At 49.1% G+C, this 26,981-nt stretch overlaps 1 protein-coding gene across 1 annotated transcript in view; it reads right to left on the bottom strand.

Moving 5' to 3' along the window:
• The window catches only part of KCNQ4 (potassium voltage-gated channel subfamily Q member 4), a 72,061-nt gene that overhangs the window by 20,294 nt on the left and 24,786 nt on the right, over positions 1–26,981 (bottom strand). The window contains exons 2-7 of the mRNA XM_043998388.1: positions 8,502–8,592; positions 6,640–6,766; positions 6,133–6,308; positions 4,638–4,763; positions 4,277–4,387; positions 3,873–3,968 (exon numbers count right to left, since the gene is read on the bottom strand). Of these exons, the coding sequence (XP_043854323.1) occupies positions 3,873–3,968; positions 4,277–4,387; positions 4,638–4,763; positions 6,133–6,308; positions 6,640–6,766; positions 8,502–8,592 (727 nt within the window). The remainder of the gene's footprint in view (positions 1–3,872; positions 3,969–4,276; positions 4,388–4,637; positions 4,764–6,132; positions 6,309–6,639; positions 6,767–8,501; positions 8,593–26,981) is intronic.

Here is a 26,981-nt window from a genome sequence, read left to right as displayed (position 1 = left end):
AGGCAAGATGGTGTAGTGGAAGAATACTAGATCTGAACCTTAGTTCAAATCCTGACTCTACCACTTGCTTCCTGCATAACTTCGGGGAATTCACCTAACTTCTCTGGGTCTTAAATTTCTTGATCTGCAAAATGGCGGGGTGGGGTAGAGAGGATGGATTATATGAACTCTAAAATCTCTTTCAACTCTAAATCTACTATCTTCTAATCTCTAATCCAATCCAAGTCTAGCCATCATATGCTTATTACAGTGTTCAGGCACTGCCACCAGAGGGCGCTAGACCAAAGGTCCCAGATTGAAAGGAGGGACTGAACCCAACAGGAAAAGATGGAAGGAGTTAGCAGCCCTTCCTTGGGACTGCATACAGATGGGCATGAAGTCTGGGAGGCTGGAGAAATTGAGAGAGAAGAGGTTGGGAAGGGCAGAACAGCAGGAACAAGAGTCATCTAGTCCAAGCCCTTAGTTTCACAGAAGAGGCCAGTGAGGCCCCAACACAGTAAATGTTCTGCCTAAGGCCACACAGAGGATAGCAAGAAAGGATTCTGGACCAGATTTCCAAGTGAGTTCTCTTGTATGTGAAGTGCTTTGTAAACCTAAGAGCAACACACACACACACACACACACACATCAGTTAATACTTTTGTTTTCACTACACCACACTGGAGCTTAGACTAAAGGAAGAACCTATGTGAAAATGGTGTAGGAGACTAAAGTGGGATAAGGGAGGGATGGGACAGGAGCGTCCACCCTGGAGGATGGCCATGGGGGCCAGCTGGGGGATGGAGAATACACGCGCCCACCCTAGAAGCCTCCCCTCCCAGCCGTCTTGGTTCTCACTTGTCCTTGAGAGCTCACCCACCTTGCCTGGGCCTGCCTCCCAGGATGGCCTTGTAAGCCACTCATTAATTATGGGGGAACCACAATGCCAGCTGTCTCAGCCAGCACTTGTACCAGCAGCCCAAATCAATGTCCCTACAGGGATGGGGACAGGGACGAGGAGGCCATTGTGTGTGGGAGGAGTGGAGGGGACTCTGAAGAAGGGAGATAACGAGGTGCTAAATGGAAGAGGGGTGGTCAGCCAAAGGCCTTGCCAAGGATGTCCAGGCCATGTGCTCTGGGGTGAAGGATGGCGGTAACAGGGAATCAGGTGGAGGAGGCAGTCACCCCATTGGCTCCTTCTGGGAAGAGAGCCCAAGCTGGCAGAGATGGGGAGTTCAGGGAGGAGAGAGGGACTGCCACAGGGCTGAGCTCAGGGCAGCCCAGCATCTAACTCCATGAAATTCAGAGCCAAAAGAGACTTCAGAGATCATCTCCTCATCAGCCTCCTCTGTATTACAGATGGGGAAATTGAGGCTGTGAGAGGACGCACAAGGTAGCAAGTGGGACAGTCCAAATTTGAACACAAGATCTCTAACTCCAAATCTGGGTAAATTTCTACTCCATCTCATAGCCCCCTCCTACTTCATTCCCACAAATGCATACATAATGCCCCTCCTGCACGGTTGCCCCCACCAAGGGTCCCGGCCTAGAGACAGGGGGCTGGCTGACATATGTGTTCCAGTTTTCCTGCCTTCATCCAGCTTCTGGCCTTCAGGAGGCCTGAAATGCAGTTTCTGTTCTTTTTCTCTTTTTTTTTCTTTTTTTAAAAAATTCTTTATTACAAGGGATGGCTTGATTGGAAGGGAGGGAGGAGGGATATATTTGGAAATGAAGATGATGTAAAAACAAAAGATAGCAATAAAAATGTTTAATGCAGTTCCTCTCTCCTTATACTTAGTTTGTGCCCCTAGGCCTGGAGCTTGTCAAACAGGCCACCTGGGGTGGGCACCAGATGGGCATTGGGTAGGGAGGTACCAACTGAGCCAGGAAGCCAGCACTGCTCCCCATCCCCCACCTACATTACTTAGTCCTCAGTCCTCCAACTGCAGCATTCGATTCGGGTGACCACCTCATTCCTCACAAACACTGCCCTCTCCCCATTCTCCTCCTCTCTATCTGCCCTCTCCCCATTCTCCTCCTCTCTATCTGCCCCCTCCCCATTCTCCTCCTCTCTATCTGCCCCCTCCCCATTCTCCTCCTCTCTATCTGCCCCCTCCCCATTCTCCTCCTCTCTATCTGCCCTCTCCCCATTCTCCTCCTCTCTATCTGCCCCCTCCCCATTCTCCTCCTCTCTATCTGACCCCTCCTCAGTCTCCTCCACCTCTCCCACTCCCTCAGTGTAGACATACACCAGGGCTCTGTTCTAGGCCCTCTTTTTATCGCTCTCCTCATGCATTCTCTTAGTGACCTCATCAGCTCCCACGAATACCCCTAGCATCTCCATGCAGACAAGTCCCAAACTGACATATCCAGCATGCACCCCCCATTACCATCTCCTGAATGTCTCCACCTGGATGTCCCACAGGCACCTCAAATTCACCATGTCCAAAGCAGAATTTGTTAGTTTTCCTGCCAAACTCATCCTTTCCCCTAACGCCCTGATGTCTTTCTAGGGCACAGCCATCTTTCCTTGTTAGGTTCACAGACTAGGAGTCAACTTGGAGTATTCGCTGTAGCTTATCATTGCCCTACTCAATCAGCTGCCACGACTTGTCTATTTAACTTCTTCACCATTTCTTGCATTTGTCTACTCTCTGTCCCCATGGCCACCACCTTAGTTCAGGACCTCATCATCTTTCATCTAGACTATTGCAACAGCCTCCTAATTGGTCTCCCTGACTCCAGCCTCTCCCCATTCCAATTCATTCTTTGCACAGCTGTCACCTTAGTATCCCTTAAACTCATGTTTGACCATGTTGCTCCCTTGCTCAAGAAGCTTCGATGTCTCCCTATTACCTCTCGAATAAAATATATCTGTCATTCTTTTTTTTTGGTGGGGGGGCAGTGAGGCAATTGGGGTTAAGTGACTTGCCCAGGGTCACACAGCTAGTAAGTGTTAAGTGTCTGAGGTCAGATTTGAACTCAGGTCCTTGGACTCCAGGGCCGGTGATCTATCCACTGCGCCACCTAGCTGCTCTCGAATAAAATATAAAAAACTCCCTTGTTTGGCATTGAAAACCCTTCATAATCTGCCTTTCATCCATCTTTCCAGGCTAATTAAATTTATATACTCTATGTTCCAGTCAAATTGACCTAACTACTGTTCCCTGAACATGAAATTCCATTTTGTAGGATTATAGATTTAGAGATGAAAGAACCCTTTGAGTTCATCAAGTCTAATCCCTTCATTTTACAGTTGAAGAAACAGAGGTCCAGAGAGGTCAAGTAACTTGTATAAGGTCACACAGCTTGTAGGCGTCTGAGGCTGAATTTGAATTTAGGTCTTCCGGACTCCAGGTCTAGAACTCTGTCAACTGCACCAACTCACTTACCATCTCTGTGCTTTTGTATGGGCTATACCCTGAGTTTGACCCATCCTTGGAATGCTCTCCCCCTTTCCCTTCTCTCCCTTCAGGGTTCCTTTCCATTGCTACCTTCTAGAGGAGACCATTCCTAAGTCCCCTAGGGGTCAAGGCTCTCTCCCTAAATTACTTTGTGTTTATAGTCCCAGTATTTACCTATCTGTGTGCATGCTGCTTCCCCACAGGAAAACACAAACTCTTTGAAAGCAAGGCCTTCCTTCCTTCCTTATTTCCTTTCTTCCTTCCCTCCTTCCCACCCTCCTTTCCTACTTCCCTCCTTCCTTCCCTCCCTCCTTCCCTCCTTTCCTCTCTCCCTCCTTCCTTACTTTCTCTTTTCTTTCTTTCCTTTCCCCCTCTCCCTCCCTCTTTCATTCCTTCTTTTTCTCCTCTATATCCCCAACACCTAACAGAATAGCTGCTGCATACCAGGTGTTTAATCAGTGCTCGATGATTTGAACTAGCTGGACCTACCTGGATGAGGTTGGCTGCTGGCATCCTGCGTTTCTCAAAGTGCTTCTGGCGATGCTGTTCCTGAACCTTTAAAGCAAAGCCGGAGCCTAGGATGCCCTGAGGAGTAAGGGCGCCACGTGAGGGACAAGGTGGGCCAGGTAAGGCCAGGCTAGGTCACACTGCTTCCTAATAGCCCTGAAGGGTCTTCAGAAATCAAGGCTCAGCTGTTCTCATTCCAGAGGAGGGAACTCTTTAGATTGTCCCAGGAATCAGAGGGAGGGCATTTGTGTCTAGTCTCCATGCAACCACAACTCCCAGTCCTAGCCAGTGCAGGACACCCTGAGGTTGGCCCTGTACACCTGAGGGAGGTATCCCAGGCTCCCCTCTTCCTTCCTCCCCCATACTAAGAGCTTAGGGACACTCACAGCAGGCAAGGCGAAGAAGGAGATGCCCAGTAAGGCAAAGCCGGCTGCCAGGACCCGGCCCAACCATGTATGGGGGGTCTTGTCCCCATAGCCGATGGTGGTCAGTGTGATCTGTGGGGAGAGAGGCCAGGAGGGCTCAGGGAGTGGGATCACCTGGGGTTAACTTGGGCATCCATCTCCTCAGGGGTCTGGTCACTTGGAGGGGTCTGGTCACTTGAGGAAGTGGCCACAAGGAAGACATGGTCACTTCAAGGTATGAAAGCGCACGGGGGGGGGGGGATCTATTTCCTTAGGGTGTGGTCAGGGAGGCCCTTGGGGGCAGGTAGTGGGAAGGGCCAGGGGAGGGGTGGGGAGGACATACCGTGCCCCACCATAGCGAATCTGCATAGGAAGAGAAGTCAGAATTGGCATCCTTCTCCGCCAGATAGACAAGGAAGGAGGCGAAGATGAGGACCAGGAAACCAATGTACCAGGCAGTGATCAGCTCCTGGGGTAGAGGGATCAGATGGTTAGCCCACAGAGAAGACTGCTGCAAAAGGCAGGGAGCAGCTCAAGGTCCTGCCCAGGGAGGTGCCTCATCCCTTCCCTCCACTGCAACCACTATCTGGGAGTCAGGTGGCAGTCCTACTTCAAAGAGCTCTAAGGCTTCCCCTTTTGTTCTCTGTGGAGAACTCACTGGAAGGGCCAAGGCTCACCTTCCCCATTGTAGAGAAGGAAACACCAAGTCCTCCAAACCAGACCTGTTGACTCTGGGGTGAGTGTTACAGTCATAGAACTGGAAGGAGGGGCAGCTAGGTGGCACAGTGGATAGAGCACCAGCCCTGGAGTCAGGAGGACCTGAGTTCAAATCCGGCCTCAGACACTTAACACTTACTAGCTGTGTGACCCTGGGCAAGTCACTTAACCCCAATTGCCTCACTAAAAAAAAAAAAAAGAAGTGGAAGGAAGCTTAGAGATCAACTAGTCCTATTCCTATCATTTGATAGATGGGGAACCTGAGGCTCAGAGAATTGAATGTATTTGTCTGGAATCCCACAGCAAAGTTCCGTGGAAAGGCTGTCACATGTGGCATTAAAGTATGTGGGTTCAGACCCAAGCTATGGTACTTACATTTGTGGTCTGGGAGGGGAAGGGAAGGGAAGGGAAGGGAAGGGAAGGGAAGGGAAGGGAAGGGAAGGGAAGGGAAGGGAAGGGAAGGGAAGGGAAGGGAAGGGAAGGGAAGGGAAGGGAAGGGAAGGGAAGGGAAGGGAAGGGAAGGGAAGGGAAGGGAAGGGAAGGGAAGGGAAGGGAAGGGAAGGGAAGGGAAGGGAAGGGAAGGGAAGGGAAGGGAAGGGAAGGGAAGGGAAGGGAAGGGAAGGGAAGGGAAGGGAAGGGAAGGGAAGGGAAGGGAAGGGAAGGGAAGGGAAGGGAAGGGAAGGGAAGGGAAGGGAAGGGAAGGGAAGGGAAGGGAAGGGAAGGGAAGGGAAGGGAAGGGAAGGGAAGGGAAGGGAAGGGAAGGGAAGGGAAGGGAAGGGAAGGGAAGGGAAGGGAAGGGAAGGGAAGGGAAGGGAAGGGAAGGGAGGGGAGGGGAGGGGAGGGGAGGGGAGGGGAGGGGAGGGGAGGGGAGGGGAGGGGAGGGGAGGGGAGGGGAGGGGGGGGGGGGGGGGGGGGGGGGGGGGGGGGGGGGGGGAGGGGAGGGGAGGGGAGGGGAGGGGAGGGGAGGGAGGAGGGTTAGCTTTAAGACAATAAGTAATTGTCAGAGGTGAGGCTAGAATGCCAGGCCCTAATTTCCCACCAAAGCTAGCTCCATTCTTCCCTTGTCTTGTACAGTTTGACCCCCACCCCCAAGGCCCCATTGGGTGGGGCCCACTGAGCACCTTGCTGTGTGCATAGACAACAGAGCCCAGCAGCTTCCAGGTCCCTCCACGGCGGTCCATGCGCACCATGCGCAGAATCTGCAGGAAGCGCATGCTCCGCAGGGCAGATGTGGCAAAGATGTTCCCCTGGGTACCAGCCGCAATGACAGCCAGCGAGGCCACGAACACGATGAAGTCTAACATGGGGAGAAGAAAGGGAGGTATGGGGGGGGGCGCAGAGTATCTCCTTACTGGGCCTGAGGCCTCCAACATAGTCCCCATTGTGCTCATGATTGGGGTCAGAGGTCATTTATCACAAATTAGGACGGAGTTGTCAGGGAAAGAGAGGGAAGGGGCTTATGGTCAGGGTTAAAGTCCTCCTGGTTAGTGTTCGTTGGGGAAAGGGTTGGGGGTAGGGTTTGGGCCAAAAGTAAGGATGGTCTGGTCTCGTGGTCAGGGATCAGAATCATGGTTAAGGTCAAGAGTCAAGACTAGGGTCAGGGGTCAGAGATCAGAGCCATCAGTTACCTATGACACAGAATGGTTTCCGGGCAAATCGGAAGCGCCCCTGCCAGCCCCTGTAGCGGCAGCAGCAGCCGGCAGACCAGACGCGAATGATGTACTCCATGCCGAACACCACAATCATCACGAACTCCTGTGGGGAGGAAAGGGCTTGGTCTAGTTGGGGAGAGGAGCCGGGAGCATCTTTCTCGTGCCCAGTTCTTGACCTTCGATCTCTACCCTACCCTGTCCTTGGGGCCAAGGACTGACCTTTCTTTAGGACTAAACGGGTCTTTGGGTGTCTTTGGCCCATTGTCTCCCTCAAAGGGGATCCCTGAAGGCAGGGGCTCTGTCTCCACTTCCACTTCTAGATGGGGGACCTCTGAGGGGAGGTCCACCTCTCCCTGCCTCACACTAAGGGGTGTCCTACAGTCTAGAGGTTCCCTGAAGACAGAGATGTATTTCCTCTCCAGCTTAGGGGCCCCCTGAAGGTTCTGGCTGGGGGGGTCCCTGGGGACAGAGGGGCTCCCCAGTATTCCTCATCGTCAGGGAGCTCCTTGAGGGCAGGGCTGTCTTTCCGTCCAACCAGGGGCTTCTAAAGATCCTAGCTGAGTCTCCCTTGCCTCCCCAGCATGGAGGGGGGATGGTCTCTGGAGACAGAGCTAGGTCTCCCTCTCAGTCTGGCTGCTCTGTGTCCAGAAATTTGAGAAAGACTCCAATGAGAGAGTAGAAAGGAGGGGACCACAGCTGATCATCTCCCACCCCGGGAGACTGAATCCAAATTAGCTCTGTCAGACTCTCTTGGCCTCTGCCTCCCCCCTCTTCCAGCTTCTCTTTATCTTCCTGTCCGCGCTCTTGTTCAATTCCTCCCCAGTCCCCACCCTCCCTGCTCAAAGCTTCTGTCCTGCAGGGGTTCAACCCCGAGACCAAAATTCTGCATCGTCAGAGAAACCTCCCCATGCGGCTCTATTCTTCTTCACTCCTTTTGCCATCAAACCTCTGTCTGCCTCAGTTTCCTCAACTGCAAAATGGGGATAATAATAGCACCTACTTCCCAGGGTTGTGAGGACCAAATGAGATCTTTTTAAAGTGCTATATAAATGCTAAGCCATAATTATTAAAGAGATGAAGAAACTCGAGCCCAGAGAAGTTAAGTGATTTGTCTAAGTTTACACAGCTCATAAGTCAGGATATGAACCCAGGTCCTCTGACTTCAAATCCTTTGAGCTTTTTCTTTGGCCCCTCCCTCCATCTCCCCACCCTGCTCCAATATCCACAGACAAAGCCTGTCTTTAGGCACAGGGGCACACTGTGGGAAATTGTCTCTCCCCAAGGAGGACGTGATAGACCAAAGACCACTTCCCCTTTTCCTATTTCCTGGAGAAACAAGTCAGGGTCTGCAGTGTGTCCTTGGGACCGTCAGCAAATCAGAGCAAGCCAAGCTCCCTTCGGAGAAGATCGTAGAATCTAGAGCCAGAAGGGTCCTTAGAGGTCATGCAGTCCAACTCTCTCATTTTATAGATGAGTAAACTGAGGCCCAGGGGAGTGAAGCGCAGATTAAAATCCAGATCTTGGGAGCCTAAATTCAACCACCACCCCGTGTCTGCCATATCCCAATGTGAAGTCAGGGAAGGAGAGAGGGATAGCGCATCTCCTACCAGGACCTGGCAAGCTCATGGAGAATGAGAGCCAATGACTGCCACCCTCCTCCAGCTCCATTGATCACAACTCACACCCTTGGCTGGAGACTTGACCAGGTTGGGAGGAATTTTCCATGGAATCTGATGCCCAGGGATAGAACCAGGTCCCACCACAAGTTGATACCATCGTCCCCACGGCCCATGCTCCAGTTCCTTGCTGTTGGGCTCCCAACATCCCAACATACTCACCAAGATCAGGAGACATTCATTGGCAAGCTCCTGGTGTTCCTGAATGGTGGACAGCACTGACAGTACCAGACAGCTAAAGACCAGCAAGAATCTGAAAAAACAATGGCGGGACAGGGCAAGGTCAGGCCACCGAATGGCCCGAGAGCACTCAAGGGCTTACTGAGGTGGGGAGAAGAGAGCAGCTAATGAGGCCAGGAAAGTGGGGGCAGCTCATGGAAGGCTCAGGAGAGCAGTCCAGACCCCTCAGCAGTGGGGAGTCCCTGAGGGAACTTCAGCAGGGGAAGATGAAGGATGGAGAGAAGCTTGGGCTCCCCAATCCCCACAGGGCCACCCCCAAATGGCCTGATTGGAAGCAGGAAGGCATAGGTCAAGGTCCCAGATCTGCTGTGTGTCATCTGCAACTCAGTTTAATTTGCTTCAACAGTTATCAGTCACTTATGTATAAAGCACTATGCTAGGCCACAAAGACAATTAGGCCCAACCCACGAGAAACAATCCATTGTACTAGGAGGGAGAAAGACACAGTGATGAATAAACACATGACATACATAAAGCCATTTGCAAAGTAATTTCCAGAGAGAGAAAGCTGGAACAACAATACTAGGGTAGAAGCAACAATGACAAAAAAGAATGAAACCCTACCTTAATTTTTTTAACATGATCAACCTACAAAAAGGTGCCACCATTTTAGAACAGGCCAATAAAATTTGACAGTAGGTGGATTTTATCTGTATAGATATTTACAAAATAAAATGCCAAATGGATTCATAGCTTATATCAGTGAATTCATATGATAACATTCCAGAAGAATCTGAAAGTTTCCCAAACTCAAAAGATGAAGGAACAAAGACAAAAGAGAGCCCTTGCTAGAGAAAGTTGTGTAGGGAGACCCAGAGTGTCAAAGAACTCCCTGCCCCCTTTATCTTTTTTTTTTTTTCAGGGCAATGAGTTTAACCCTTGACTTGCCCAGGGTCACACAGCTAGTAAGTGTCAATCGTCTAAGGTCATATTTGAACTCACGTCCTCCTGAATCCAGGGTGGTGATTTATCCACTGCACCACCTAGCTGCCCTCCCCCTTTATCTTTTTTTTTTTAAACATTTTATTCATTTTTTTTTTTTTTGCGGGGCAATGGGGGTTAAGTGACTTGCCCAGGGTCACACAGCTAGTAAGTGTCAAGTGTCTGAGGCTGGATTTGAACTCAGGTCCTCCTGAATCCAGGGCCGGTGCTTTATCCACTGCGCCACCTAGCCGCCCCCGACTTTATCTTTAATGCCTCCTTATCCATCAGGTCCTTGTCTGCAACCTACCAACAAGGCCAGAGCTTCCCCTTCCCAGAAAAACATCTTTCATTTGGATCGACCATCCCCTCATGTTATCATCCTCTACTGAACATCCTGTTCAAGGACAATCTCTAAGAAAAAAGAAATCTGTACTCACTGCTTTCACTTTCTCACTTCCCAGTCACTTGGTTCTTTGCACCCACTTAACTGATTACCCCCTCACACTCTCTCTCTCTCTCTCTCTCTCTCTCTCTCTCTCTCTCTGTGTGTGTCCCTGCTCCCTCCTGCTTATCCTCCTGCATATCTGATACTACCCCGTTGTCATTGCAGCTTTATCCCCCACTCTATATGTGGTTGAGCCCTGGGCTGTCTTCTATTCCCTCTTTGCATTTTCTTCCTTGGATTCTCTAAGCAGACAGCTCACAGTCACTCTCCCCAGCTCCAGTCTTCCTCACCAACAGTCTGGTGGAAATGCCCCTACTCTTTTTTTTTTTGTTTGTTTTGTTTTGTTTTGCAGGCAATGGGGGTTAAGTAACTTGCCCAGGGTCACACGGCAAGCAAGTGTCAAGTGTCTGAGGCCGGATTTGAACTCAGGTACTCCTGAATCCAGGGCCGGTGTTTTAACCACTGCGCCATCTAGCTGCCCCAACGCCCCTACTCTTAATGGCCCCACTTCTGTCTGGGGTCCTTTCAGTTTGCAACTTTTAAATCATCCTCCACTCTTCACTCTCTGCCATCCCGCTCTGTCCAATCTGTTGGGAATCTTGCTGATCCCATCTCTCATGTTTTTCTTTTCTTTTCTTTTTTTTTTTCGTGAGGCAATTGGAGTTAAGTGACTTGCCTAGGGTCACACAGCTAGTAAGTGTTAAGTGTCTGAGACCAGATTTGAACTCAGGTCCTCCTGACTTCAGGGCCAGTGCTCTATCCACTGGGCCACCTAGCTGCCCACCATCTCTCATGTTTTAATGACCACCCATAATTCCAAGGGATCAGTGATGACAAGTGGTACACTCTCCTGACAGGTGAGAGGTGATGGACTTAGAGTGCAGAATGAAGCAGGCATTTTTAGATTTGACCTATTCAGGAATTTGTTTTGTTTGACTGTGCATATCTGTTGAGTTGTTTTTCCTCTCCCCAGTGGGGATTGGGAAGGGGAGTTGGGAGAGAGAAAAGAAATTCTTATTCACTGAAAAAAAAAACCCATCTCTCAACACTTGCTTCCTTCTGTTTACTCACACGGCAACTGCCTAGCCTGGATCCTCATCACCTCTTAACTGGACTATTGTAGTTAGCCCCCTAATAGGTCTCCCTGCATTCAGACTTTCCCCTCTCTGAGCCATCCTCCACACAGCTGCCAAATTGGTATTTCTTTTTTTTTTCTTTTTCTTTTATTTTAGTGAGGCAATTGGGGTTAAGTGACTTGCCCAAGGTCACACAGCTAGTAAGTGTTAAGTGTCTGAGGCTGGATTTGAACTCAGGTCCTCCTGACTCCAGGGCCGGTGCTCTATCCACTGCGCCACCTAGCTGCTCCCAAATTGGTATTTCTAAAGCACATATCTGACCGCAACATTCTTCTGCTCAAGAAACTGTACAAGCTCCCTATTGCTCTTTTCTTTGGCATTTTTAAAGTCCTTTGCTACCCGGATCCTTCCTTACTGGACTGATTTCACATTCTGCCCCCTCATGCAGTTCTTCGTTCCAAGCTAAACTGGTCCAGATGCTTTTTCACTGTACGTGACATTCCATCTTCTCTGTCTGCCACATCTTGGAATATTCGACCCCCTTGCTTCTACCTCTTAGAACTTCCAGTTCCTTTGAAGGCTCACTTCAAATGTCACTGCCTATACAAGGTCTCTCCTAAGTACCAGCTGATTTTTCCACCTGCCAGAAGGACGAACCCTCCTCTTTGTATCTCCCCTACTTAGAATGTGAGCTCCCAGAAAGTTCAAGAGATATAACTTCTGGGTAATTAATCATTGTATTAATTATGTCTAGCAATTAATTGACTGATTAAAGGATGGTCATATGGCTGTCTCTCATGAACCAAAGATGGAGCCTGATGGCTTATTGATGCTCATATGCCCTTGGAAGACTGGGTGTTCCCAACAGGTGGCAATCAACTCAGATAGGTTAACAATGAATGAGAAGAATGACAATTAGTAAAAGGATTAATTACCCAGAAATTATGTCTCTCAAACTTTTCATACATTACAGGAAGCACAGGGCGGGCAGGAACCATTTCATTTCTGTCTTTGTATCCCTAACACCTAGACCAGTCAAGTCAATGAGAATTTGTTAGGAACCTACTATGTGCCAGGTACTGTGAATCCCTGAGGATACAAAGAAAGGCAAGAAACAAAACAAAAAACCCTCAAACCCATAGTTCCTGCCCTCAAGGAGTTCACGGTCTAATGTGAGAGAAGCACAATGCCCTAGCATACAATAGGTGCTTAATAAATGCTTGCTGAATAGAGAAGAGGGAGTTGAGGGCAAATCCCATCCCTCTGAGTGACTTATAGCTGTTCTCCTCCAGAAGATAAACTTTCAGTGTAATCTAAGGACCACAGGCTCATAGACCTAGAGGTGAAAGGGACGCCAGAGGGCATCTAGTCCAGTCCTTCCATTTTGCAAAAGAAGAAACCAAGGCCCAGGGATGTAAAGTGACTTGCCTACGGCCACACAGGTAGGATTTGAACCCAAGTCCTCTGAATTAGAGCTAGTGCGCTGTCCATTGTACCATGTTGCCTCCCCTTGGAAGGAAGTGAGATTCCAGATGTCCCAGTGTGTGTGAAGGATGAGTTAAGCCCTGAGGGTCGCCAAAGGAGGTTGTTAATTTGGGAAAGTCTTTTGTATCCTGAATGTTCCCAATACTTTGTATATTTCCTAGCCCATAGCTATCTGAGTAAAACCTTCCCAGCCTTGGAGACCCAGTTCAAACACCACCTCTTCCAGGAAGTCTATCCTGATCGTCCCTCCTCTGATGTCAGAGAACTTGGTCTATTCATAGGATTCAGACCTGAAAGTGATGCCGAATCATTAACTCAGAGCTGGCAGGGATCCCCAGGCTGCCTCATCCTACCTGTACCCAAACCAGAATTTTCTCTATACTATCCCTCCAGAATGGGCATCCAAAGGGAGGAGAATCCCACTCCTCCAGAGCCAGCTTATCCCACTTTGAGATAACTCTCATTGTTAGGGGAGCTTCTCTTTACATCAAAGGATGTCAGAGCTAAGAAAGCACCTTTGAAAAATAGAATTCAGAGCTAGAAAGGACCTTAGAACATAGACAGTCAAAGACGAAAGGGACTTTAGGACGTAGAATTTGGGAGCTGGAAGGAGCCTCAGGACACTGGGTGTCAGAACTGGAAAGGATCTTAGAACATAGATGGTCGGAGCTGGAGGACCCTTGGGACATAGAATATCAGAACTGGGAAGGGCCTTAGAACACCGTTGTCAGAGCTGAAATAACAATGACTGGCAATTCTAGGTGGAAACTTAGGTCCATCGAGAAGTGAGTGACCTAAGGTCATACAACCAGTAAGTCAGGGGGGCAGGATGGGTCGGATGCGAGATCTTTGCATGGGTCTCATTCCCTCCTGTGCCCACAAGTCTGGAAGGGACCCTCGTGGTCATCTAGTCCTTTTCCAGGTAGGCTTGCTATGAATGAATAAGTGCATGAGGCTGGGTCCCCTCCCCCCCCCCACCAGGAGTTCTTCCTAGCCTGCCCCCACCAGTGCTGACACAGAGAAAACTGGAGCAGGAGCAGGAGCCGGCTCAGCTAAGCTGGTCCTTCAATAATTAACCAGCTGTCCTGCGGCTCCGCTCAGCTCATTCCCAGGACAGAAAGGGAAGAGACTGGGCACACGTGGGAATACAAGATCTCTGAGCTGTAAGGACCCTGCCCCCCAGGATCCAGCTAGCCAATCCTGAATGCAAAGCTGCCCCCCCCATGCACTGCTAGAGGTACTGGAACAAAGAGAGTGGGGGGGATCTTAGATGTTATCCATCTAACAAAGAAGGAAACTGAGGCCCAGAGAGGGGTAGGGGTTTAGCCAAGGTCACACAGTGAGTCAGTAGAAGAGCTGGGACCAAGATCCAGGTCTCTTGCCTCTTATTCCAAGGCTCTTTCCATTGCTTCATACTAACTCCCATCACCCAAAGAGGAGAACCCAGACCCCCAGATTCACAGCCCAGAATTTACCCCATTCCCTGACCCTCCTGCCACCTTATATCTGGGACTAGTCATTTTCAAATTCTAGGTGAAAGGGGCAGCTAGGTGGCACAGTGGATAGAGCACTGGCCCTGGAGTCAGGAGGACCTGAGTTCAAATCCGGCCTCAGACACTTAACACTAGTTGTGTGACCCTGGGCAAGTCACTTAACCCCAACTGTCTCACCCCAAAAAAATTCTAGGTGAGAGATTTCACACATCCCCTAAGCCCCTCAAGACCCCAGCTGGAGCCCCAACTCTAATTCCAATTTCCTCTGGGCAGTTAAGCATGGGAAGATGGGCAAGGGGAGAAATTCCATTTCCTTTTCTAGAACAGTATAAAATCTGGAGTTGGAAGACCTGGGTTCAAACTCTGACAACTCACTCTGTGAGCTTGGGCAAATCCCTCAACCACTTGGGATTTCATTTTCCTCATCTCTCAAATAAGGAGGTTACATGAGATAGCCTTGAAAGGTCGTTCCAATTACAGCTCTATGCTCTTTTTTTTTTTTTAGTAAGACAAGTGGGGTTAAGTGACTTGCCCAGGGTCACACAGCTAGTAAGTGTTAAGTGTCTGAGACTGGATTTGAACTCAGGTACTCCTGACTCCGGGGCTGGTGCTCTATCCACTTTGTCACCTAGCTGCCCCACAGCTCTGTGCTCTTAGGGTTATGTTAATGCAAGACACCAGCCTAAGAAGAGGCCTCCTGGATTTGGAGTTGAAGAACAGATAATGAAATCTGGGCTCTGCCTCTTACTACCCGAGTGACACTTTCTCTAATCCAGCCTTAATTTCCTCATCTTTAAAATAAGGGAGTTGATTTCAGCTACTCAGTGAATAGAGCACTGGGCCTGGAGTCAGGAAGACCCATCTCAGCTGTGTGACCCTGGACAAGTCACTTCACTCTGTTTGCCTCAGTTTCCTCATCTGTCAAATGGCCTGGAGAAGGAAATGGCAAAACTACTCCAGTATCTCTGCCAAGAAAACCCCAAATGGGGTCACAGAGTTGGATAAGACTGAAAATTTCAACAACAGTAACCAGTTCCAAGCCTGTGACACGATGGTCCTAAGACTATGTCTACATGACACTAGCTTGCACTGAGACTTTTGGGACACTTTGTGTAGCAGTTTACAAAGTGCTCTACATACGTAATCTCATTTGAGCCCCATTCCCTGGGAAGCCCGTTGTTAAATTTTCAGTGTGAGCTTTTACTCCTTAGAGGTCAGCAAATGCTATAAATTGATTGATTGTTTTGTTGATAGTCTAGACTTAAGAAAGCAATAGGGAAAATGTTGATAATAATGCAGATTAAACTTAAAAGTGTGCCCTGCAAGTTGGTCGTTAAACATTTGTTAGCACAGCCTTGCATGTGAGGTACATAGTATAGGAATTATCTTCATTTTACAGATGAGGAAATTGAGGCTCAGAGAAGCAAGCACAGAGCTAGTAAGGGTTAGAAGTGGGACTTAAACCCAGGTCTCTCCTGAATTTAAATCCATTTCCCTATCCATTACAGTATATAGTCATTTCCTTAGTCAGAACTGGTTGTGTGCAGACACAAGAAATCATGATTACCAGTTCCAGGCTGTTGACTCTAACCATGTGATCTTGGTTAAATGCCTTCATTTAAAATTTTTTAAATATTTTATTTTCCCCCCAATTAAAGTGACTTCACTTTTATAGAACTCATCCTCCCCATCTGTAAAGTGAGGGACTTTATGGTGGTCCAAGGTCCCTTCCAATTTCTTTTTTTTGTTTTGTTTTGTTAGGGCAACGGGGGTTAAGTGACTTGCCCAAGGTCACACAGCTAGTAAGTGTCAAGTGTCTGAGGCCAAATTTGAACTCAGTTCTTCCTGAATCCAGGGCCGGTGCTTTATCCACTGCGCCACCTAGCTGCCCCCTTCCAATTTCAATGTTTTATTTTCTGATATAATTTTCAAGGACTCTAATTCTGACCCTGCCTCCTTAGTATTTATTTTACCTTAGCCCAGTCATTAACCTCCTCTCTGGGCCTCAGTTTCTTATCTACAAAAGGATAAGGTCCCTTTAGCCACTGGTTCTCAGACAGCCCAGCCCGTGACTCCTACTGCCTCCCACTGCCTCCCCACAGTAGGCACCATGCATGTAAGGATGCTTGTTCCCTCAAGCTATTTGGTGGTTGCTGGGGGTGACCATGCCCCTGTGCCTGGGCAGCTTGCCAGCAGCAGAAACTGGCTGAAATAAGAGGTCAGGGGCGTGGGAGGGAAGCAAAGGATGCTCCTCTGGGGAAGCTGGGCCTGCCCCATCTGGATATTCTTGGGGGCCTAGGCTTAAGGCCTAGGTATTTCCTCCATCCAGAAAGTAGGGAGCAAAGGTTGAGACAGTGCGCATAGGACAGCATCATCTGCCCCTAGGAGGGTGGCAGAAATCCTTTCCCTCTCCCCTTCTAGCTGCCTCCTTAAGTCACTGATCAGTAAAAAAGGGAATCTTAACGGAAAAAATAAAATACCTCATACATTTAAAAAAAAAAAAATTGAGCATTTATCCTGAAAAAAAAAAAGGGAATCTGAAACAGAAGCACAGAATTTCATGACCTCAGAGGTCTAACTCACATAGAAGGCCTGGAAAAAAAAAACAAAAAAAGAAACAAAAACCAAGCCCAAGGGACTAGGATAAGATAACCCATGCCTTCCATTCTATAACTGATAGAGGATCCGGGTTCAAATCTTGCCTTTGTGGCACCGCAACTCCTGTCACCCTGCCCCTTCTAAGCTGTGGCCAAGTCCTGTTGAATTTTACCCTCATAACATCTTTTGTATACACCCCATTCTCTCCTCTGACATGGCCACCACCTTGGTGCAGGTCCTCATCATCTCCCACCTGGACTATACTGCATTGGCTACTGGTGGGTCAGCCTGCCTCATGTCTCTCCCCACTCTGCTCCCCCCACACACACCCCCCGAAGTGATCTTCCTGAAGCACAGGTCAGAACATGTCACCCCTCTGACTCAAATTCCATTGGCTCCCCAATCACTTCCAGGATTAAGTACAAAATCCTCTCCATTTGGTATTCCAAGCTCTACCTGACCTATCCAATCATCCACTCTTCTAATATCTTACTCCCCTTCCCCCTATTCTGTGATCTAGTGACATTGGCTCCTCATTCTTCCTCAAACAAGACCCTCCATCTCTGGGCTCTGGGCATTTTCTTTGGCTGTGCCCCATACTTGGAAGGCTCTCCCTCCTCATCTCCATGTATTGGCTGCCCTGGCTTTCTGGAAGTCCCCACTAAAATCCCAACTTCTATGTCTTTCCTATCTCCCCTCCCCCTTAATGCCAGCACCACCCCTGTATTGATTATCTCCCATTTATTCTGTCTATATCTTGTTTACACATAGTTGTTTGCATGTTTTCTCCCCCATTAGATTGTAAGCTCCTTGAGGGAGGGACTGTCTTTTATCTTTTTTTTTTAATCTCCAGTGCTTAGCCCAGTGCGGGGCACATAGTAGGTTCTTCCTCCCCACCTCCCCTTTTTTTTTTTGCAGGGCAATGAGCCTTAAGTGACTTGCCCAGCATCATACAGCTAGTAAGTGTCAAGTGTCTGAGGCCGGATTTGAACTCAGGTCCTCCTGAATCCAGGGCCGGTGCTTTATCCACTGTGCCACCTAGCTGCCCCTACACAGTAGGTTTTAACCAATGTTTATTGACTGACTGACCTAGGGCAAATCTTCCTGGGTCTCAGTTTCCTCTTCAGTAAAAATGAGAAAGTTGGACTGGAAGGTTTCTGGAGCCTCTTCCAGCTTCAGAGCTACGGTTTTATGATCTTTCATACCACAGGCTGGTTTAAGTCTATTTATTGGGTCAGGTGACGATGGTTAAAATAACAACTGCTGTTTCTGTGGTGCTTCGGGTTCACAAAGCACTTTCCTTTCAAGAGTCCTAGGGGTTAGGGAGAGTAAGCATCACCATCATTCCCATTTTACAGATGGGTAAACTGACCTAGAGAGGGGAAGTGGCTCAAATGAAGCTATATGTCCAGTGAGCGGCAGAGCCAGGGAATGAATCCATGAGCTCTTGCCTCATTGTGTCCCTCCTCTATTTATACCAGTCCCCTCTAGGTGGGTGCAGGCCCTAGCCCCTCCTCTAGATGTCCACTTGGGTTTCTGTGTCTGTACAAGGGCTTGCCCCACCCCCCTCCTCATCCAGGGGTCCTGCCTTGGAAGGTGGACCTCAGGTTAGACACATAGCTGGGCTGGGGGGGGGGGTGACCCAGGCCCCAGGAAGCACCATATCTCCCTTCAGGCATCTTCCTGTCTCTTGCTCTCTCTGACTGTATGTGTCTGTGTGCGTCTCTCTCTCTCTCCAAGAATCCTGGCTGCCGGGCCGGGAGGAGATGTTTCTCCTGATCTAGCGATTCTAAATATGGCAAACAGAGCTGCAGCACGTGACCAACCCTCTCCCTTCCCGCTCCCCCCCCCCCTCGGCATCTGTCAGCGTCACTGACGGGCACTGCAGAGCCTGGCCCCTGGGGGGCTCCTTCCTGAGAGAGGAAAGAGGAGGAGCCTTGAGGGCATGACTGGGTTAGTGTACTTCCTCGCTCCCCGCACACATACACCCTACCCTCTGCCTTACCCCACTCCCACCCCCCAGGAGAAGAAAGACCCAGCCACTGAGTCCTCTTATCCCTGCCCTGCCCCAACCTCCAGTCACTAAATCCCTACATCTCCCTCTTCCCAAGTTAATTCAGGGCCTCATGGTCTCTCCCCTGCACTACTTTATCAGCCTTCTAACAGGTCCCCTGCTTCCAGTCACACTCCTACCCATCTATCCTGACCACACAGTTCCAGTAATGGGCCCTAAGACCCAACTCTGACAACGTTACTCCCTGCTCAAACACCTCCCATGGCTCCCTGTTACCCATGAGTCAAAGTCCAATCTCCTTAACCTTGCATTTGAGACCCTTCTCAGTCCTGTCCTTACTCTCCCCCTCCTTCTTACACACATTCCCCAACTGCAAGGCTCTCCCAGATGACTTTTTTCCATGGGAAGCATGTTGTTGCCTCTCCATGCCCTCACCCACACTGAGAGGTACTCAGTGAAAGCGTCCATCCCTGTCTCCTTTCCTCCCCCCGCCACCCGTAGTGTGTTAACAACCAAAGTAAGATGGTTCAACCTGAAGACCATTCAAGGGGAACATGGTTACTGTCTTCTACTATCTGATGAGTTGTCATAGGAAAGAGACATCCGGCATGCTCTGCTTCACCCCAGACAGCAGAACTTCCCCTCCCTTGTGTCCTCGTTTTTTTCCTTTGCAAAATTAGACTTGGGATTTAATTCAATTCCACAAGCATGTTTTAAGCACCCAGTATACGCCAGGCACTCAGCTCGGAGCTAGGGATCCAAAGACAAAAATGTACCAGTTCCTGCCCTCAACGAGCTTACATTCTACTGAGGGGAATATAACACAGACGAGCAAGTAAAGAGAAAGTCATTCCAAGAGGAAGAGAGCTGAGGGGGATCAGGAAAGACCTAGTGTTTGGGATGGTACCCAGAAGCTGTGTTTTGAAGGAAGTCAGTGATTTTACCAGACCGTGCAAAGGAGGTTGTTTATTCTAGCTCTAGCATCCTAAGATGATCCTATGAACTAGGACCAATGGGATGGGTGGGGGGGGGGCAGAGGGGAGAGAGTAGAGTGGAGGAGATTATAGAAGGTCAGATTTCAGCTCCATATAAGAAAGAACTTCCTGACGATCAGAGCTATCTTACATCAGAATGGGCTGTCTCTGGAGGTAGTGAGCTCCCCACAGGGAGAGGTGTTCCATCAGAGGAGAAAGGGAGGCTATAGAGGAAACGTCCACACTTGGTAGAAGGCTGGACCAGATACCCTCTGAGGTCCCTTACAGCTCTGAGATTCTGTGATTATAAAAATCCTATGACTTTGGTAGTTTCTAGGAGGTACCTGGTATAAAAGGGAGTATTCTCGGCAAGTCCTTAGTGCTTTTAGTCTGGCCCAAGGGGTGTGAACAAGGAAAGAGTGGTGGCCATTCACTGGGTCAAGTCAGTGCCTGTCAATAAGCTCTTTACAGGAGCTGTAGGACACTCAGGCAGGGACCCAGAATCACACTGGGCTAGGCCAGGGAATGCACCAGTGGCTTGGAGGCGATGTAGACAATATAGGAAGGAAGAAGCCTGTAGAGCTGCGTCAGGGAGTGAGGCTGATGACTCTGAGCAGCTCTGCCTCACTTAAATCCAATTCACGTGCAAGTTAAGACATCACCCTCATGATGTCATTGGTCCAGGATGAACAACAACACAAGATTCCTGGGACCATAGGAGCAAAGGTTTAGAATGGAAAGGGACCTTGAAGGGCATCCAGTCCAGACCACTCATTTTAAGAATAAGGGAACTGGCGGGGCAGCTAGATGGCGCAGTGGATAGAGCACTGGCCCTGGAGTCAGGAGGACCTGAGTTCAAATCCAACCTCAGACACTTGACACTTACTAGCTGTGTGACCCTGGGCAAGTCACTTAACCCCAATTGCCTCACTAAAAAAAAAATAAAATAAGAAGAATAAGAATAAGGGAACCAAGACCCAGTGAGGGGGAGGGATTTGCATTTTCACTTGTCTTTGAGCATGGCGAAGAGGGGTGGCTTCAGCTTTGCCCTAGAAGGCAGAATTTTGAGCAATGGGCGGAAGGTACAGGGAGGCAGATTTAGGGTCAGTGTAAAGGAAAACTTCCTAATAAGATTTGTTGTCGCTGAGTCGTTTCAGTCATGTCCAACTATTTGTGATCCCATTTCGGGTTTTCTTGACAGAGATACTGGAGTATGGTTTTGCCATTTCCTTCTCCAGCTCATTTTACAGATGAGGAAACTGAGGCAAACTAGGTTAAGTGACTCACCCAGGGTCACATAGCTGGAACCAAACTCCAGCCAATGTCTACAATCAAGACCCAACAAAGAAGCAAAACTTGGATCCTCAAAAGCAAACAAAGACCTAGAACTTAAAGTCAACTAAAGACCTAGGTCCTAAAAGGCTGGCATAACCCCAGAATTTAAGGCCAGGAAAATTCCCAAAACCTTCAAAGACCTAGAATTAAAACTTCAACAAAGACCTAGAACTCAAATTCTTGCATAGAAAATAAATAGACTAATCACACATAGACTGTTAGAAGCCCAACAAAGATCTAGAACCCAAGAACAGCACGGATGCAGAATCTAAACCTAACAAAGACCTAGAACCAACCCCAGCAAAGACCCAGAATCCAAACTCAGGAAAGACTAAGAGCCCAAAGCTAACAAAGATGTAGAACCCAGACCCAGAATCTTACCACTAACATCATGAAGAGAATTAATGCTGCAATGGAACCAGGGTTCTAGATAGCACCAGAAGTACAAATAAAGAACTCAGTCTATATCCTAAGCCTCAGGACTGTCTATGTGACACTTGGGACTTTGATATCCCTACACTTTTTGCTCTCTTGTTTGGGGCGGGGGGGGGGGAGAGATTCTCTGTACATTTTCATCCTACAAGATTGCTTGAAGGACTCAAATTTCTATTTAGACTCTGCCTTGGAGAAAGCTGAAGGTCACACCATCCTATCTATATTCCTAGGTCAGTGGGCTGCACTGGAGGGGCTGTCACAGGGAAACCAGAGGGCTGAATGGGCCAGGAATTCTCCCTCTCTGCATAGCTAATTCCCCCTCATTCCAGGTCCTAGTTCAAGTGCCACTTCCTGTGGGAAGTCTGCCCAGGTCTAGCCCACACTCCTTTTTCCTGACCTTATCTTCTGCACCACACACTTGGCCCTGAGGGCTCCCTGACAACCATCAGCTCTGGGCTTCTCACCTCTTCCAGCTTGGGAGTAGATCGTGGCTTTTTTCCAACTCTAAAATCACAAGAACAATCATTAAAATACTGACCCCAAATCATGTGATCTTCAACCACTTTGGGACAGAGACAGTGAAGGGATCATCACCCCCATTTCACAGCTAAGGAAACTGAGTCTTAGAGAGGGGAAGTGACTTCTCCAAGATCCCACAGCATGTAAGAGTCAGAGATGGAACTCAAACTCAGACCTCCAGACTCCCTTTCTACTGCACCACCCTTCCTCTCCAAATAACTTTAGCCAAGGGCAGTGCCAATGGTCCCCCTGCCCTCTATCCACTCACTGATAGAATCATCTTGATCCTGATATTCTTGCTGTTCCAACCTCTCGGCTTTTGCTGGTTCTGCCTCTGACTTCCCCCACTCTTGGTGGACATGGACCCTACTCTGACCTTGGCACTTCCTGGAGACTGCTAAGAAATTCAGCTCTTCCTACCTCGATTCCCATAGGGCTTTGGACAGAGGAATTCCAAACTGCCCCAGAGAAAAACAGACACTCCCCAGAGCTCATACAACACACAGAACAGTTCAACTTGGAAGGCACCTTAAGGTAACCCAATCTAAGCCCACAACTGTCAGAGAGCAGGAAGCAGACCCAGAGAAGAGCGACAACTTATCCAAGGTCACATAGTTAACAAAGCCCCATTACTTGCCTCCTGGGCTCAGGCTTTTCTCATTTCCTACCTCCCCATATCCACGGAGGACCCCGATACCTGGATTCTCAGAATCTGCTGCCTGACCCTCTTGCCTTCCTATATCTGAGAGGGTGGCCTGTGCTCTGTTACCCTCAGGTTCTGGATGAGAGATCTCCCTTCCTCCCACCGCACTTTCCCTGGATTCCACCTTGAGGCCCGATAAAGGTTGAGGTCACTTCCAAGGAGCTCAGATGCTGCCTGTCAGCAGAACTTGAGCCCACAGAGTCTGAGATTAGATAGGGGAGACCTGGAGGGGACAGATTGTAAAACCACCCCAAATATGGGACATTTCAGCCCTCTTCTGTCTCTCACAGGGATCGAAGAGAATAGCAGCTAGTGTTGACAGGCAGGAAAGTGATCGGGGTGCTGAGACCGAGGAGGAGCTAATGCTGGACAGGGAGATTGTGTGTGTGTGTGTGTGCGCGCGCGCGCGCGCCCTCGCTGAGGAACAACAGAGGACTGGGACAAGCCAGGAATAGGAAGCAGGGAGCAAGGCTCTTGGAAAGTAAGATGACTTCAGGGCGAGGTGGGTAGGGGAAGTGACAGAAAGGATACCACCAACCCTGGAATCAGGAGACATGGGCTCAGAAACTTACTATATGACCTTGTGCAAGTCACTTGCCCTTTAGGGACCTGTTTTCTTCTATGTAAAATGCGGATAATAATACCTAAAATACCTACTACTCAGGACTGTCCGGAGAAATGCAATTTTGTAAAACCTTAAAGCATAATGGAAATGGAAGCTATTGTTATTTGGCATCAATATATAGATTTGCCTGCAAATGACATGCAAAACCCTTTGGAAGACAGTTGGGGAGTATTCCCTGTTGGGGGTGGGGATGATGGGCTTAGAGATGGGGATCTATGCAGCTGGTCTCATGGGAGGTAATGGAGTGTCTGCACACTTGTTCTATAGATGGCATGTTGTGTGACTGTGAGAGATCATAATAACAACAATAATAATAGCGGCACTTATCTAGCACCCATTATTTACCACACATTATTCTAAGCACTTTACAAATATATCATTTGATCCTCACAACAACCTGCAAGGTGGGTGCTGTTATTATCTCCATTTTAGAGTTGAAGAAACCAAGGCAGACAGTGCTTAACTGACTTGCCCAGGGTCACACAGCTGCTAAGTGTCTGAGGCTGGATTTGAACTCAGGTCTCCCTGACTCCAGGTCTTCCTGACTTCACTGCACCACCTAGCTACTCAAACTCTCTATGCCTGGCCTACTTCACCTAAGGTGGGAAAAGGCCATAGATTTTGGAGAGAGGCAAGGATCATTTTCCTCATTGTGCAGGAAAGGAACATTGAGTCAGTGGCATTAGCAGTTCTAGAACCCAAGTCTTCAGACTGTCGGTCCAAAGCTCATTCCCTGACACCCATTGCCTTTAAAAGAGAGGCTCAGTGAGGAGATCCCAGATCTCCATTACATCTGACCCAGACCCCAGGCCCTGGCCACCTGCTGGGGGATGGGAAGAGGGGTATAGGGCTAGGGCTGGCTCAGCTGCCCTAGAAGGGGTTAATGGACTAAGTGTTGATCAGGGAAGGCTTGGGGCTCAATTAATAATTCATGCAGGAGAGAGTCTTTGCAACAGCAGTGTTTGGGGGCAAGACAGAGGTTGAACAGGGGATGCTGGGAGCCTCTGGGGGCTGGGCCAGGAAATAGGAGGCAGCTCTGTGCAGGGGAGAGAGCCTGAGGCTGGGAAGCAGAAAACCTGGTTTCTGGTCCTGTGTCTGCCACTAACTAGCTGGGTGACTTTAGTCACGTTGCTCTTCCTCTCTGGGGTTCCTTTTCCCTATTATAAAATGAAGGAACTGGACTACACGGTCCAGTCTAATTCCGAAATCTGGGCTAAAGTCCTTTCAGTTTGGATGGTCTGTGTTCTAGTGTCCCTCTCAGCTCTGATATTCTGTGTTCTAAGGTCTCTTCCAACTCTGACACTCTCTGTTCCAAGGTCCCTTCCATCTCTGATAGTCTATATTCTAAGGTCCTTTCCAGATCTGATATTCTCTATTCTAAGACCCCTTCCAACTCTGACATTCTCTATTCCAAGGTCCCTTCCAGATCTGACAGTCTATATATTCTAAGGTTCTTTCCAGATCTGATATTCTCTGTTCTAAGGACCTTTCCAAATCTGACATTGTCTCTCCTGAGGTTCTTTCCAGCTCTGACATTCTATGCTATAAGGAATTTTCCAGCTCTGACACTGTTCTAAGGCCCCTCCTCGCTCTGACATTCTGTGTTCTAAGGGGCTTTGTCAACTTTGACATTCTTTGTTCTAAGGGCCCTCCGAGCCCTGACATCATGTGTCTAAGGCCCCTCTCAGCCCTGACATTCTGGGTTCTAAGGCCCCTCCTAGCTGACATTCTGGGTTCCAAAGCCTCTCCTAGCTCTGATGTTCTCTGTTCTAAGTCTCTGAGCATGAGGTCTGTCTACAGCCTGCCCTGGCTTCTTCTTGCTTCAAGAGACCCTGTGCCAACAGGTCCAGCTGGACACCCCCCCCAGTACATGGAATTAGGCTTCCTCAAGTTTCCAGTGGCCTATCAAGGACATGTCTAGCCTTAGTTCTGGGAGGCACCAGGGTGGGGAGGAGGCACAAAGTGGGGAGGGCACTGCCAACTCCCGAGTCTCTCATTCCCTGGGCTCATCTGGGGTCTAAGGAGGGTCCGAAGGCCTAGCACAACTTCTTGCCACATGAGGGCTTCTCACTAGGGGCAGAAGCTCAGGTTTGGGGGAGGAGGTCAACCCTCTGAGGAGGGAACCATCTGGGTCTCTGCCTACCAGTTCTCTGGCAAAAACATTAGGAGGAAATGGAGGTAAGCTCGAGAGAACTTTGTGAAAGGAAGGCAGGTGACTGGGGATAGGAGAAACCGAAGGGAGTGTTCCTGCCCCCATACCCGAGGACCACAGACCCTCCTTAGCCTCCAAGAGGCTTGAATTATGAGGCAAGGGAACCAGGTCTGCCACTGATTCTGGATGACTTTGGATAAGTCCCCTTCTCTTTCTGGGCCTTGGGCTCTTCATTTAGACGATGGGGATAGGAGTCCCAACCTTGTGTGCCTGAGGATTTTGGAAACTGCTGCAGTCACCAGAGAAAAGGTTCTTCTATTGCCCCATGAAAAGGCAGGGGGCAGGATGGAGTGACCTCTGGTCATATGACAATTTATGTCATGTGAGCCGCCTGGCAGGAGGGCAGGGGGAAGGTTCAACTCTCTCCCCAGGGCCAGAGCATCAGACCACAGAATGATAGGATCCCCAGAAAGAACAGTAGAAGTCAGTTAATCCAATGCCTTCATTTTACAGATGAGGGAATTGAGTCCCAGAGAAGTTAGTGACTTGTGAGTCACTTAAGTAATCATCAAGTCAGTGGTAGAGGTGAGTTTTGAACCCAGATCCTCTGCCTCCAAAATGCCTGCTCTACATAGGGGACATGTGAGGGATCTGTCCTGTACCCAATCCTGTAGGCAATGGGTCCCATATCTATCTATCTATCTATCTATCTATCTATCTATCTATCTATCTATCTATCTATCTATCATCTATCTATCTTTTTTTTTTTTGGCGAGGTAATGTGGGTTAAGTGACTTGACCAGGGTCACACAGCTAGTAAGTGTCAAGTGTCTAAGTTCAGATTTGAATTCAGGTCCTCCTGAATCTAGGGCCGGTGCTTTATCCACTGCATCACCTAGCTGCCCGGATGGATCCTGTATCTACATCTAGGAAGCAGGAGTATACAGCCAGACTGAGTCAAGATGTGACTCAGGTCAGGGGGACTCTCCTTTCCCTGCCGTTTTTCTCCTCCTCTACCAGAGCTACGTCTGCCACCCTCTCTTCTGGTCCTGGCCCTTGAGAAACTGTCTCTTCAAGTGGATAGACAAGTAGATAGACGAGTCACCTGCTTCTACTTTGTACCCAACACCCCCCACCCCTTGCATTCCCAGAAAGGGGCTAATCCAATTAAGGGGTGCCTACTGGCTCCAGAGAGGCAGATGGGGGCAGGATGTGGGGAGAAAGTTGGCAGGGAGACCTAGCAGGAGTAGATCAGGACAACGGTGCCCTCTTCCTCAGCTGCCCGCCCCAGCGGGGACTCTTCAAAGAGTGAGGAGACCATATCATTGAGAGTGTCAGGCAAAGACTAGGAAAACAATGGGGTGGAGAGGGAAGATCACAGCATTTGGAAACAGAAGCCTTGGATTGGAATCCCAGCTCTGTTCCTACCTGTGTGACCTTGAACATGGTGTCTCCCCTCTCTGGGCCTCAGTTTCTCATGCTGTAAAATGAAAAGGATGGATTTGATGATCTCTTGGCTACCTTCCTGCTTTCACTCTATGGCCACCCATCCAGCTCTGGGCAGGGATAGAGCTGGTCAGGCAGTGTCCTTGATGATCAGGGAAGGGGGGGGCTGGCAGAGACA

This window comes from Dromiciops gliroides, chromosome 3 (genome assembly GCF_019393635.1).
Source record: "Dromiciops gliroides isolate mDroGli1 chromosome 3, mDroGli1.pri, whole genome shotgun sequence".
Classification (NCBI taxonomy): Eukaryota; Metazoa; Chordata; class Mammalia; order Microbiotheria; family Microbiotheriidae; genus Dromiciops; species Dromiciops gliroides.
This window is presented reverse-complemented; position numbering and strand designations above follow the sequence as displayed.